Genomic DNA, 14130 nt, shown 5'->3' with positions numbered 1-14130 from the left:
TATAAAGTAGATTAGACTACCCTGCTAATAAGCTTCCTGTTCTAAATCTTTTGTCACATGAAACACGCTTTAATCTATATTCTATGCATACAGATAAACAAGACCAAAGTCTTCTACAGTTGTCTGTATCATCTTAACTTCTTAAGTCTCACATCTTAACTTTTTCAGTTACATATATTTTACATTATATTTCATTCATATTACAAGATTTTACAAAACTTAGCCAAAGTTGTCTCTATGAATGGATCCCATATCTACATTGCTCTTACTAAAAACAATGAAACTCATCCCAGTGATCTGCCCAAACAGAATATGTGATAGGATTAACACCTCCATTAATACAGATGTTGTTCCAGTACAATTTATTTTGCTGATATTTGAATCCTTAAAACTTAACACAATGGTGGTTTTTTAATCTCTTCTCATAAAAAATCCAAATTCAGCCCAGAGGTTTCGTATTTTTTCATTCACCATTTTCTATTTTTATACATTGTCAGAAATAATTCTAAATACAAATGCAATGAAGAAAATATATAATCCTAATTAAATATCTGCTATAAAATGTTCAAATTTCCCCTTACTCAGAGCTGGTCACATACTCATTTTTGCTTAAATTAATCACTGTTATATGCAAAGAGAAATGAAAAAAACAAATTAAAATCAAAAAGGTTCATCTAGCTACCAACATGGAACAGCTCTGACAAAAGGAAAAAAAACTCCACAATGTGTAAAGCAAGAACAAGTTCCAAGTAAATTTTTCTTGAGTAATACTTACCAAAGATTTATATTTCTTTTCCAAAAGCCTAAGTACCACTGTTCTGCTGTAATATGCATGCTAAAACGACAAAGACTTAATGTCAACTTCAAGCAAGTAAGTTCTATTTTTCAAATAAAAAAAGAGAAGTTATCTCTGATTTTGTTCTATTAGAGATCCTGTGCACAGGATCAATACATATTCAATGTATTGAACTTCAGCTTGTGTAAACCAGTATTATCCTCAACTGAGCCTTTATTTGCAGTACAGTTAAGAAGACCAAAAAAATTATGTAATTACAACAATGTGAAGCAGAACATGTAACAAACAGAAAAACAGTAACTACACTGAAATGCTAGACTACATGTTTTGACATTTTCATGTGAATCCCAAATTATGTGTTTATACATGGTAAGGTGCAAAAAAACCTCTAATGTCTACTAGAGGTTAGCAATTTCTGTGCAGCATATCATATATAACTGTACTTCCATGCTCATCACTCTTCCAGAAAATTACCTGCATGTTTTGACAACTATCAGTCAATCATGACAAAGGGACTGAAGTCCCAAAGGGCAGTAAGTTCTCAGAAATTTTATGAAAACTAACAACTGAATAGAAACGGAATAAAGGGTAAAGGATATAAATGCCTAAAGAAACCCCAGATTTCCTTAATTACAGAGCTCATTATAGGTTGTTATCAAGTCACAATAGGTATGTGATAATAACAGTCATAAATCAAACTTTTCAAAATACTTGTCAGACATTAAAAAGTTAAAGGTCGTTGGATTGGGTATTTTCGCTTACCATCCACTTTTTAAACCACATTGCTTTAATATCTAACAGAGCCAAGAAATAGACTGGATTCAAAAAATCTGAAGTGGTAGGCTGATTAGGCTCATGTTTTACTGATAAAAGTGACAAGGTACTCTCTACTACTTCTTCCATGTACCTTAAAGACACAAACAGGAAAAAAAATGAACAGAAAACAAAAATCACTTAAATCTTTCCACCAGTAATACTCAGGAAAAAAATTCTGGTAAAATCTCACTGTTCAGATAAATCATAAATATCAAATGTTTAACGTGATCTTGTAAGGATATTAATTCCTTCCATTACCATGAATAAAATTAGTAACAATATACATTGTGTATTCTTCTACATTATTACATATTTTTACATTTGTTACTTTGTAAAACATCCACATTTTTTTCTTAAAAACTACTTAGAACCCTTCAAAAACTTAGCAAGCACCTTAATAGGACCCATGACTACTCCTATGCAACTCCCACATTTGTCTCTTCCCACCCTTTTTTATATTTCTCCCTTATCACTGACCAATCATCTGTGTATCCTGTAATCAAACTTTTGCTAAAATTATATGCATCTAGTAATATATCAAAATTAATTTTTAAAAAGTGACAGGTTTGTGAAGGTTACATACTTTTCTGGATGACGGATCCAGGAAGAGGGAGCTTCCTTTTGATACTCATTTAAAAGGCGGACCTGAAAACATAATTATTACAGTTAAAAGTAAATAATGCATGATGTTTCAGTAATGACAAAAAAGGCATGAAAAGTTCATTTATACCTTTTTAAGTAAACGATTTATGTCTGTGTTAGATACATCCAGACCAGTTGAAATACAAAGAGAGTATTCTCCAGAAAGAAAGTACAGCTCCAGGTGTCTTGCTAAAAAAAAAAAAACAGAGGGGAAAAAAACAACCTTACCTCCATTATAATAGTGGCAAAACAAACTATTATACAGCTTAATTTTATTTTATAGAATGTTTATATATTTTCAGCAAGTATATGACTTATGAAGTCTTAAATCCAAGTAAACGCACATACCTAAACTTGTATAAACTTCTCTTGTCATATTAAATGGAGAAGAAGAAAAGGCTTTTGCATAGAACCTAAGAATTTTCTCCTAAGGGAGAAAAAGCAACAAATGTATTAAATAGTTGTCTAACTGTGTATTAATAATGTCAATAATCAATATGTAGTGGCATTACTCTTAATAGAACATATTGCTCAGATATCCAAAGAAGTGAAGTAGACTTTTTTAAAAACATGCAGTTTGGGACCACAAAAACCTTCAAAGGAAATTTTACTGAAATACTTTAACTGACAGGACCAAAGAGAAACTGCAAAACAAAGAAGCAGATCAGGGAATATTACTGTACTTTTCCACGAACATTAATGTATATATTTATTTGAAAATAATTTTTAAATAAAAAAAAATTAAAGGGTTTAATTGGCATAATAAATACTGAAAAACCAGCAACTGCCTTTTTTTTTAATCCCCTCAACAGTGCCTGTGGAATATTAGTGTGCAACATTTCCTCATAACTGTGGAACTTACAACTGACTTAAATAGGCAATACCAGCATGACATTTTTCAGAAGTTTTGTCAAATTTTTTTTATGTCTGTTTGCTAAGACATTCAAACCTCTTTATTCCCTTCAAAAGATATGTAAATAAGGACTCAAGTCTCTAAAAATCCTACTGAAATCCTGTTGTAATACTTCAAATCAAGATCTATCAGAATCATATAGTTCTTTTACTTAAAAAAGTTTATCTGATACATCCACAAGTAATAAAAATATCTTAGGACCCTGCTGGACTACTCTTAATACATGTGTAACTTCTTAGCCCTCTCTAGTACTCTTTGCTAAGGCTACACATCTGATAACTAAACACGTTAGCTTACATTAATTAATTAATTACTAAACACTAGCTTACACTGAATGCTGCATCAGGATCTGACAGAGACATCGTCAGATGTTTACGCAGTTGTGGCCAACTCTCAGAGCTCAGTATATCAGAGGGAGGGGCACAGCACAGTGTCTGCAATGCTTCCTGGCGAACCTGAAGAGGACAAAAAGAAAAACACCACAAATCTGTTCACAGCAACCCCTCAAATACGTAATTTACAATATAATTTGGAGAAAGGAAGGAACAGGATTGGGCTGTAGAACACATAAGGAAATCAAAAATACTTGTGTTTTCATGGTGATTTAGACAAAACACTGCATCACTGAGAAAACAAACAAAAAAACCTATTTGAAGCAGCAACAAAACCATCTTTTACAGTTCTTCAATACTGGATGCAAGGATTATGTTCATTTTCTGCTGGGATTAAAATTATTTTTTTAACAGGGAATATCAGAAACTATCCACAAATACTACTTGTGCCTAGCAGCTCTCTAAAAAATCAGTAAGGGAAACTGGAACTAGTTACAAACACTATGTCCTACTGCTGAATTTTCATCAGCATTCTAAGCTATGTAATTTCAAAAAACTTTTTTTGTTCTGTTTTTAGACAACTGTAATCCCTAGAAATTTATGTCATTTTACTGCAATAAACTGTAGGAAATTTTACCAGCTTCCGATTTTTTACCTGTTTTTCTAAGAAAACTTTATCACAATGTATATTCCAGTTCTCATCTACTATGCCTTTTTCAACTGCCAGACAATCTCAAACAAACCTTTCTGAGACAGCACTCTCAAAATTATGTTTCTCCAACCCTCAAAAATACCAGCAGCTGGTGCTGACTGGTGGTTAGAGACCCAAATTAGTACTGCCACTGGCAGGATGGCAAACCTAACTTGCACTTTATATACTCCATCTGGCAGCAGCTTGTTGGCAAATCAGCAGCCACCTCTCTCTTCTGACAGGGATAGCACAAAGGATAACACAGAAGTTACCAGGAAGGGCAAGGGGCACATGTACAGGAAGACAATTATTTCTCACAGAACCACTTTTTTCAAACTAAAAATGCCCATCTCTAGCACAGATACTCCTAACAAAACAAAAAAAAAACACCACAAAATTATACTTGCTGTAACACTAGCTTTTGAAAGAGATGGGTTATGAGCAGTGAAATACTGCACTACAGAGCAGCTGCTGCACTGAAGCTAAGATACATGAAAGAAAAAAGACAAAGTTCCACATAGGTACATATAAACTCTTACATACATACAGTATTTTTTCCAATAAGCCATATACATTAATTTTTATTAATATTTTGTTTCTTCTTGGAAACTTACTTCCTTAGGCTGAATAGGGTCAAGCCTTTCTACAAGCAGCTGCAACTGTTCTTGACTCATAAATGTATAACTCTGTAATACACATTATAGCATGATCATTAGAATATTTTATTAAACTGAACAGCAGAAGATTACAATCATCAGTCTTTCTGATATCTAATTTACTTTTAATAATTAGAACTTCAACATTTATACTAATTTAACATTAAAGTCAACATTCTAAATGGTTTCTACTGTTTGCCTGAAGTTAAATTGATGGCAACAAGTTCTCATTACATATTTGGCTTTACTTTACTTAAAAGTTTCCCGTATCTTCAGAAAAGCCCTTATAATAATCAATTCCATAAATAATACAGCATAGTGCAGTAGTCTGAAAATGAACTGCATATTACTTGGCTCCTAAAGTAAAATCACAATAAGTCACACAATGTATTGCTTTTACCTTTATTTTCTCTTTTTTCTATGCAGTATTGCCATGGGTACTTTAGAGCATATGGACATCATATTAATCTCATCTAGCATACATTGTCTAATGTTTAGACAGCAACTATAAGCTTAGTACTTCAGAGTGAAAGAAAGTTAATTTGGTTTAGGATGTATCGAAGATAGGAAGGGTTATTCTAGGGCTGCTTCCCAGTAACCACTGACAGAAACCTAACAATTTTGCAGTAGTATGCTTGTTTTGTAACAGAGAGAGAAAACACACTGTACTTGGTTGAATGAGGAGTCACTGTCAGAACAGTTGTCTGTATAATAGCCACTCTGACGTTCTTTCTTTGTTTTATTATCCAGCTCATTACTATGTATCCGATCTTCTTCAAACTTGTTAATCAGAGATTCTACCACAACCATCATGACATTCTTCAAGGCATGCATCATATCCCTGTACCTTCAAATAAAGAGGATTTTAATATTAAAGAGCATAAAAATCAGTTTGTTTTTTTTTTTTAAATCACTAAATTATAACTGAGTGTGACATAATACTGGTTGGACCCAAACTCACTGAATTTAGATAAATGAAAACAGAATGTAAATCCAACATGAGTACCTTAAATGTATCAGATAATTTTATTTTTTAAATTATAATAAAATTCCTTTTGCCCTTCTAAAACCATTCAATGAAATACAACTAACATAATCCTGTTCTGGGAAGTTCTTAAGAAGGAACATTCTTAAGAAGGAACAATGTGAATCCACCCAAAGGCAGAGAAAACAGGCCAGTTCTCATCCTGGTTACTGTTTGTGTTTCTTCAAATTCAACATCTATTTTTTTCTTCTGCTATAAGCCTCAAGCAGAACCACTACAAGAGAACACATCAGCCTGACTCAAGATTTTGAGTACAAGTCATGCACACGAAGTAATTTGCCTTAAACAAAACCAGGGTTTTTGTAAGCTACATAAATTGAAGAATAATAATATCCACAAGGAAGAAATTAAAAAGAAAAGCTGCTTCAGAAAAGCATCCTATTGTAAAATGTTGATATTCTATTTCAAATTATTTTTTACCTAAGGCAACTATTACTTATTTTACAGTCACCAAATATACAAATTACCATATTGTGCTTTAATATCCTCCTACCTCTCAAATTAGAAATATAAGATACAGACATATGTAGTTCAATGGAGCTTCTTCTACCAACTTTAACAAGAACCTGATTCTCAAAATAAAAAAGACACAAACAGCATAATTTGAAAAAACAGTCACCCTAACATCTATTTTCTGGTGGAAATAAAAGCCACGTGTAGTTGATTAAATTCCTTAATACATATTTCTCCATAAATACCTTTAAGCATACTACCTATCAAAGAAAATTAGTAATTACAAGGAACAATACTGGAACCCTGAATAATCCTGAAATGCTATCAGAACCATCATGGTGAGACCAAAGAATGCTTGATCAGAGTTCAGAATGTTTGTGGACAGGTAAGAAGAAAAGGACCCTATAAAAGTGTGGTTCACAAAATGTAATTTTCTGTACTTCTAGGTAAGAAACCTTCTGAAAACAAAGAGAAAATAAAATCTTATAGAACAGAAACATACAGTATTTTTAATCCCTTTCTTACTGAGGACACATAGTAAATAATAGGCACCATGATAAAATGCTAGTTCCACTAAACGCAGATAGAGATGAAATTCAGATGGTGCAATAAAAATGCATCTGAAGTCATGTATAAAATTGTTTTAGTGGCTAGAACATATAAGAATGAGACGAAGAATGACAAATTGCAATGTAGGTAGGAATATCAGAATTGCTTACCACTGATTTTTGAAAGCAAAGCATCACTTTTGTTACCCAAAAAGGAGAAAGGAAGACACAGACGAAGAAAATAAACTGTGGAATACACGTATTTACTCACTCCTTTGATTCACGGGTCTTCTTAGTAACATGTTGGACAAGTGTATCATAGCCAGATACTTCACCCTGACTTTGAGCAGTAGTACACTTTTCTGTTTCTTCTTCAATCACAGATCCCACCGTATTATTTATATATTGCCTAAGGTATTTCACAAACTCATAGCTGCAGCAAAAACACAAAATTAAAATGTAACATATTTACTTGAGCTCACCATTAAATATCTTCAACATTATATTAACATTAGCTATCTTCTCTCCCACCAGAACTTTTAATTTAAGGTAAGGGCTTATGACTTGAAGAGAAATAAACCTCAATAGTGAAAAACAACCAACCAACCAAAAAAAACCAACAAAAAAAAAACACAACAAAGTTTGTTTTTCTTTGATATGGTAGCTATTAGCATATTCCAGGAAGAAACAATAACAAATAGTTTCTATCTTCTCTTTATGCTTCTTCTAAATGTAAAAATCTGCACATATAAGCAGCTAAAGTTTAGACAAAAATCATAGAATATAAACATCTTAAATGAAAACTTTTCCAAAGGAACCTTATTTGGAGCATCCCGACTGTAGCACTGTGTTATGGCATATTCATCTGGTATTATTATTTATGCAGTGCACATACAAAAACGAGAAGAAACACAGAAAGCACAGTTTATAAATTCTACCAATGAGTATGTCTCAGGCTTAACACAGTCTATTTAATGACAGGATGCAGAAGATCTCACTCAGTCAAGTAGACAAACTAGCTGTCTGTGATTACATGTCCATGTTACATTAAGGGAATTTGTATTTATTTTTTTATTAGATAATACAAAGGTTTTAAACAAAGGAATAATCAGATGGGGATTTCAAATAAAAGACCCTCATTTAGTCCTCAGACTCTATTAATTGTAGAAATTGTTAAAACGTAGTGTGCAGGATATATAAACATTTTTTCTGTTAGTCTTCTGATTTGTATAATGGACAAGGCAAACAGAAACACACAAAAAAGCAATCATGCATACACAGTAGATGCACCATTATACTTTCATTAAATCAAATGCAGATGCACAACTACTTTGTGTCAATTTGGATAAAGAGAGTGAGAAAAATTCAAACTGAAAAGTCAGTTCACCATGTAGGTACAGTCCAAAGCTATAAAATAAAAATGTAAATAAAAGCAACTGTTACAACAGGCAGCAGTTTTTGCTTCGATCTGAAAAATAAATGCCTACTTTCAAGATATTAAAACCAAAACAAAACCACAGTGTCTTGTATCACTATACCTAGTTCCTCATTGGACTGCCTACCTCAGGTTCCATCAGGTGTAACAGACTTTTTTTTTCCCCACTTATTTAGACTCCTACATCACTCTTCTCAATGAAAGTAGAAGAAATACATCTCAAGAAAGATGCAAACAGACATTTGTCTTCAAAGCCAGCTTTTTACTTAATTATTTTCAATGATGAAACCGCACACAACACTCCATTGAATGAAATCTTTCATAAAAATTCCTTTCAGTTGTTTTATGACAGTAACATTTCCAGGGTATTGTTTCAAACTGAAATTTGGCAATCACGTCGTTACTCATGCCACTAAGTTTATGCCTGCCTGATGTCTCAGCCTTGATCTTCTGCATCATTTTTCCAGCTTAAAAATATTTTGTAACAAATACGTGTTTCAGAAACAATAGAACTACTTCTTCACATGCAGAATCAAGTCAGACTGATCTGGTTCATAGAATGATAGGGGTTGGAAGGGACCTCTGAAGATCAATGAGTCCAATCCCCCTGCTGCAGCAGGAACACCTAGGGCAGATCAGACCCAAATGCATCCAGATGGGTCTTGAAAGTCTCCAGAGAAGGAGGCTCCATAACCTCTCTGGGCAGCCTGTCCCAGTGCTCTGTCACCCTCACAGTAAAGAAGTTTTCCTCATATTGAGGTGGAACTTCCTGCATTGTAGCTTGGTGCAGTTTCCCCTTATCCCTTGGTCTTACAACAGAAGCACCAAGAAAAAAAAAAGTGCTAAAAAAACTCTATGACTCTAATTTAATGAAAAAATAATAATAAAAAAAAATGCTACTTATGTTGTTAAAAATCCTGATTTCTACTACTGCACACAGCTTTTGATATTAATTCAATTTTCCTGTTTATTTGTTTTCTCAGGACCCTGTGTTTCTGCCTTCTCTACACTGAAGTGTGAACTAAGGTCTCCAAATCTGCTAAGATTATTGAGACAAAATGACCATAAGGCACAAACAGTGCTGATAAAAATGTTGAGCTGAACTAGTGTATTGTACAATCCAAAAGCATACACTACTAATAAAGGAGCTTCCAGTCTGGATGGACAGGTTAAGGATCAAGGAGAAAGTTTCTTAATGGCATCACTAATAATTCACCATATGACCTCTAACCTTCAATGAAAACCAATCTATACAGCCATGGGTATTGAACAAGACTAGAGTACCTCTAGAAATATTCCAGCGCCAGAGAGTGATATTCACATTCTATATTTAAAGCAACAGTTGATTTTCCATTAAACGCAAGTTCAAACTTTACTCATTAAAATAAAGGATCACCAATTTTTTGAGATGCCAGAAAGAGTGATGGGTGGCATGGTTTCACTGTCCTAACAGGGAAAGCTATGTACACACAGTTTCTACCAGTTGTAGACTTTACTCCCTCATCCTAGGTATCCTCTTAGTAAGCCCTCAGCAGAAATATTGACAGAAATATTTTTTTTTAGTTGTTTGGGGTTTTTTTAACTGTAACATAAAAATGTTTTCCTTTCAAAATTAGATCTAATTTTAAACTTTGATATCTGTGTAGCTAACTTTTTTTTTTTACTCTCATGCTTGTCATCTGCTAACCTGGTGCTCAAAATTCACAAGGCTACCAACAAAAGTGTTATCTGATACAATTTGTAATACAAATCAAAATTGAGTTAAAACATATTCTAAAGCATTAAACGTCTTCATAAGACACAAAAACATCAAAGTTTTAAAGTTACAGTGAAATTTTAGATAACCCAAGCTCTATTTTAATTACTTTTTCCTAACTTCTACCACTGACAAAGCAATGCTAAACATCAGCATATTTAAGAGCATGTATATAGTGTCATTTCTGAGAAAAAATAAAATAAAAAAAAAAATGGCAGGGAACCAGCTTTCTCAAAGAGTCAGGACACAGAACTATGATCTTTATTTGAAAGTATTCAAGATAATTTCAGCTTGATATTCTTTTAACTTGTCATAAATCCATGCTAAAAATCTGTGTAGTAAAAACCCCTAACAGCTGAGAATATCATGAAAAGGGAAGCATAGACTCCAGAAATGTAGGTTGGATGTAAGTGAGGTCACACTGTCAAGTCTGATTTTTAAAAAAACTGTGCTGGGGATACCTTCCTGCTTTATTCAAAACATAAATTAAAAGAACCACTACCTGCTAAGATATATAAGGGTTCAATAATACAAGCCAGACAGAACAATCAATATGGAAGCCTGCTATGCTTCTGAAAACCCACCTTATTTTGAATAACAAAATTATATTGTCTAGCAGGTATCAAAACCACTGACAGCCTTCAGTGAGGATTTCTTCTAGCTTCTGTTTCCATGTGTACTTAGTACATTACATGTACACAGGCATCAGAGTTGGCTAAGTTAGGTAGCTTTTTAAGTTCCTCTCTCACAAACAGCTCACAATTTCTCATTACAGTAAAAATAATGTATTATTAAGAGTGCAGGGAAAAAAAAACACAAAAATTGAAAAATTAATTTTATTCTCTATATTAGCAACTTTTGAAAGCTGATTAGTGACAGGGGAAAAAAAATAAACAAATATATATATTAAAAAATCCATACACATTCACACAGCAATTTAAATCATAAACATTTCCCAAGAATAATATAGTTCAACATGGTTCACCTCCTTCAAAATATTAGAAATAGCAAAAAAAAAAAAAAATTTTACTTGTGAAAATTCTCATCTGTTTCCTCCAAATGCAAGAGAATCTCTTCTGCACATTCTACTGATGGGGCCCCAGTGATTTTCTCCTTCACACTCTGCAGCAACTGCCTAAGCATAGACTGTAACAGAGCTTCATCTTCGCTTGTAAAGTGAGACATCTGTGTAATGCAAACATAAAAAGTAACATGCTTTCTTAGTTTTGGGTTTTTTCCTCCCCTCAAGATGGTGAGAAAAACATAAACCTCTTACATTGCCACTTTTTTCCTGTTAATCAACAACATGATGTTATGCTATCAAAATACATGACCACCGACAGGAAACAATTCATAAGGCTTATCTTCAGATAAATTAGAATAAATATTTTTTTATAAACTTCCTATTAGTTCAGTATTCTTAAACATCATTTTGTATTACGAAAATCCTGACTATTCCTGTTCATTTTTGCTTGAGGACTTGCCTATCAAATAGGCAAAAGAGTACATAATATTTTTTTTCTTACAGATGTAATTACCATATCTTAATGAGAAACCTCCATAAGTCTCTCAGCTTCTTCTCAGCCACAGCACTATTAAGTTTTGATTTTTGGATCCCTGTTGCTGTATCCATGATTGAAGGTGCTGGCAGTTTTTGCAAGAAACAGGGACCAGGTGTGATTGTCAGAACTGTTTAATTTCCCTGGGGTAATCAACTGCAGTGACCTGACAGACTCCTGCCAATTTAACACTTCAACTACTGGGAAAAACTGGCAAACATGCCAGTGAGAATTTGCAATGAGAAGCTGCAAATATGTGTCAAGTCCAGAAGACAATGTCACAGCAGTTTAGTTTTCAAGGTTGCAAAAAACCCTGAATCTCCATTTCTATCTTGATTAATTAATTAACCTAAATGAATGGCTTAAAAGTTCTTTATATGCCAAGGAATACTTTCAACCCCCAGTGGAAGTTCTAGCCTATATATTTCTAGTATTTTGCCTAAGAATGTTTTAGAGACCTTTGATTTTTTTTTTTTTAAGTCAATCAATGATTCTCTGAGCACCTGTGCATAAACAATATGCACACTTGGTAGAGACAATATAATAAATCATTTCTTCAGACTTAAACAGTATTAACTAACAAAAAAATCAAAGCCAGATGGCACCAGCTGGAAGAGTTACACTTTAGGAAAGGTAACCGTTCCTGGAGCTAGCACCAGTTTTCTGTGGGAAGTAGCACAGATGCTGGACATTTTATTTTGCCCAAACACAATTCAACATGAACTCAAGGATCTCACGAGAAACAGCATTAAAATATTTATATTTTTAAAAATTTTATATTAAGTCCCTGATTTGCATCCCTCTTTCTTGTACTCCTGGGATCAAAGTCAATGCATTTTTAGGTCTATATTAAGCCATTATCATTAGTCTTGTATTTTGACCTTAACATTGCATTATCTTAATCCTTTGCAAAAAACTTCACTTGGCATTTTGGTATCACTAGGCATTTTAAAGTGTATGTATCTGGATACTGGTTGGCAAGCAGTGCAAAGCCTCCACTCCAGTTACTCGTAAAGGCAAATTATAAGAATAATGCAGTTTCACGTCCAGTTTGCTTTGAAAAATCATATTTGACTTATACAGTCACTAACAGACATACCTGACCTAAAATTAATATGGATTTGTTGTGGGTGGGGTTTTGCTTGGGTTTTTTCTTACCACCCGTATCCCCCATTCAGCTGCCACGCAAATTTTAAATTATCACTTCACCCCAAGCCCAGTTTTGATGCTCAAATTCATTTTCCTGGCACTGTCGAACAACTGCAATTCCTACCCCGTAACCCACGGGATGACTCCCGAAGGGGCCTGTCGGAGCCAGCGTGTGCCCTTGCACGAGCCTGGGACTGCGCAAGGTTTTGAACCGATTAATTCTAGAAACAAAGCAATCATAGCAGGCAACAGAAACACGAGCAGGGCGATGATTCCTACCCACACCCCCACACCCCCCTCTGGATTTTTATGGTCAGTCGTCTCAATTGCGTATCACTTCTTGGCAGTAACCAGATTTCTAACGACAGGCACTCGTCTTTTTAAAAGCGTCAGAAGAGGCTAAGCCTGACCAGGTCCTTCTCTCACGCTGTCACCAAAAGCACAGACGGGCTTTGCCAGCACACACCGGCCGCCCTTGCCCCCAGGTACCGGGTTCGCACCGCGGCTGCCGGCGCCGCCCTCCACCTCCCACCCCCCGAGGCCCCGGAGCTCTTCCCGGCACCCACGCCACGCCACACCCGGCCCGGCCCGGCCCGGCTCCCCGCGCTCCCAGTTCCGCCCAGCCCCAGGACCCGGGGCCCCCTGAGATACGGAGAAGGGCGGCCCCCGCCGGCTTTCTACCCGCGCCCCGCGCCGCCCCGGCCGGCGGGAATCACCTCCAGGCGGCTGCCCCCCCCGCGGCAGCGGCGGCCCGTAGCAACCGGCGGCGCCCGGTCTCGCAGGGCCCGTAGCAACATCGCGAGAGGCCAGCGGGACGGGGCAGGGCTGGGCCGCCTCAGCCTGACGCCTGCTCCCCGCTGCCGGCTGCTGCCGTCGCCGCGGCCGCCGAGGCGCTTTCGCTCTCTCAGTCCACCCCGAGGCGGGGGTCTAGGCCTTCGCTGGCTCCGCGCCCCGGCCCCCCTGCCAGCCGCCCTCCATCGCCGCAGGCTTCCCTGGCCGTGGCGGGGCGAGCGCCGAAGCCGGAACGGCAACAGGCCGGCAGCCCCAGGAGGTTCTCTGACAACTGTTTCGGCCATGAAACGGCCTTCTTATTACTGCGCGGCTTAGCCACGTTGTTTAGAATGAAGGTGCCGAAGAACAGCTGTGACCTAGGAAGGTACTGGTTTGCACTTCGCCTGCTTTTACTCAGCAGCTGTGGTGAAGTACCCTGCACTCAGGCGATGGCAAGGGAAGCCCCACGGCTTGGGTAACTGCGATACGTGTATCAATAAGGGTCTTCCCCACGGGAACATTCATTAAATACTGAGCCGCAGCTACCTCGGCTTTCCCAGTCTGCAGG

At 36.2% G+C, this 14130-nt stretch overlaps 1 protein-coding gene across 3 annotated transcripts in view; it reads right to left on the bottom strand.

The window, feature by feature from the left end:
- The window catches only part of TBC1D32 (TBC1 domain family member 32), a 78750-nt gene extending 65199 nt beyond the window's left edge, over window positions 1-13551 (bottom strand). For 2 of the 3 annotated variants that reach the window (XM_051613470.1, XM_051613473.1), the window contains exons 1-11: window positions 13508-13551; window positions 11114-11268; window positions 7164-7325; window positions 5516-5693; window positions 4805-4876; window positions 3497-3622; window positions 2603-2681; window positions 2343-2443; window positions 2196-2257; window positions 1559-1703; window positions 776-835 (exon numbers count right to left, since the gene is read on the bottom strand). In XM_051613470.1, the coding sequence (XP_051469430.1) occupies window positions 776-835; window positions 1559-1703; window positions 2196-2257; window positions 2343-2443; window positions 2603-2681; window positions 3497-3622; window positions 4805-4876; window positions 5516-5693; window positions 7164-7325; window positions 11114-11268 (1140 nt within the window). In that variant the 5' untranslated portion in view covers window positions 13508-13551. Of the gene's footprint in view, window positions 1-775; window positions 836-1558; window positions 1704-2195; window positions 2258-2342; window positions 2444-2602; window positions 2682-3496; window positions 3623-4804; window positions 4877-5515; window positions 5694-7163; window positions 7326-11113; window positions 11269-12741; window positions 12808-13507 lie in introns of those variants that run through there. The other variant, XM_051613471.1, reaches the window with a different exon arrangement.
- Between the last annotated feature and the right edge of the window lie 579 nt (window positions 13552-14130).

This window comes from Apus apus, chromosome 3, assembly GCF_020740795.1.
Source record: "Apus apus isolate bApuApu2 chromosome 3, bApuApu2.pri.cur, whole genome shotgun sequence".
Classification (NCBI taxonomy): Eukaryota; Metazoa; Chordata; class Aves; order Apodiformes; family Apodidae; genus Apus; species Apus apus.
The sequence above is the reverse complement of the archived record's forward strand: the minus strand, read 5'-3'. Positions and strand labels throughout refer to the sequence as shown.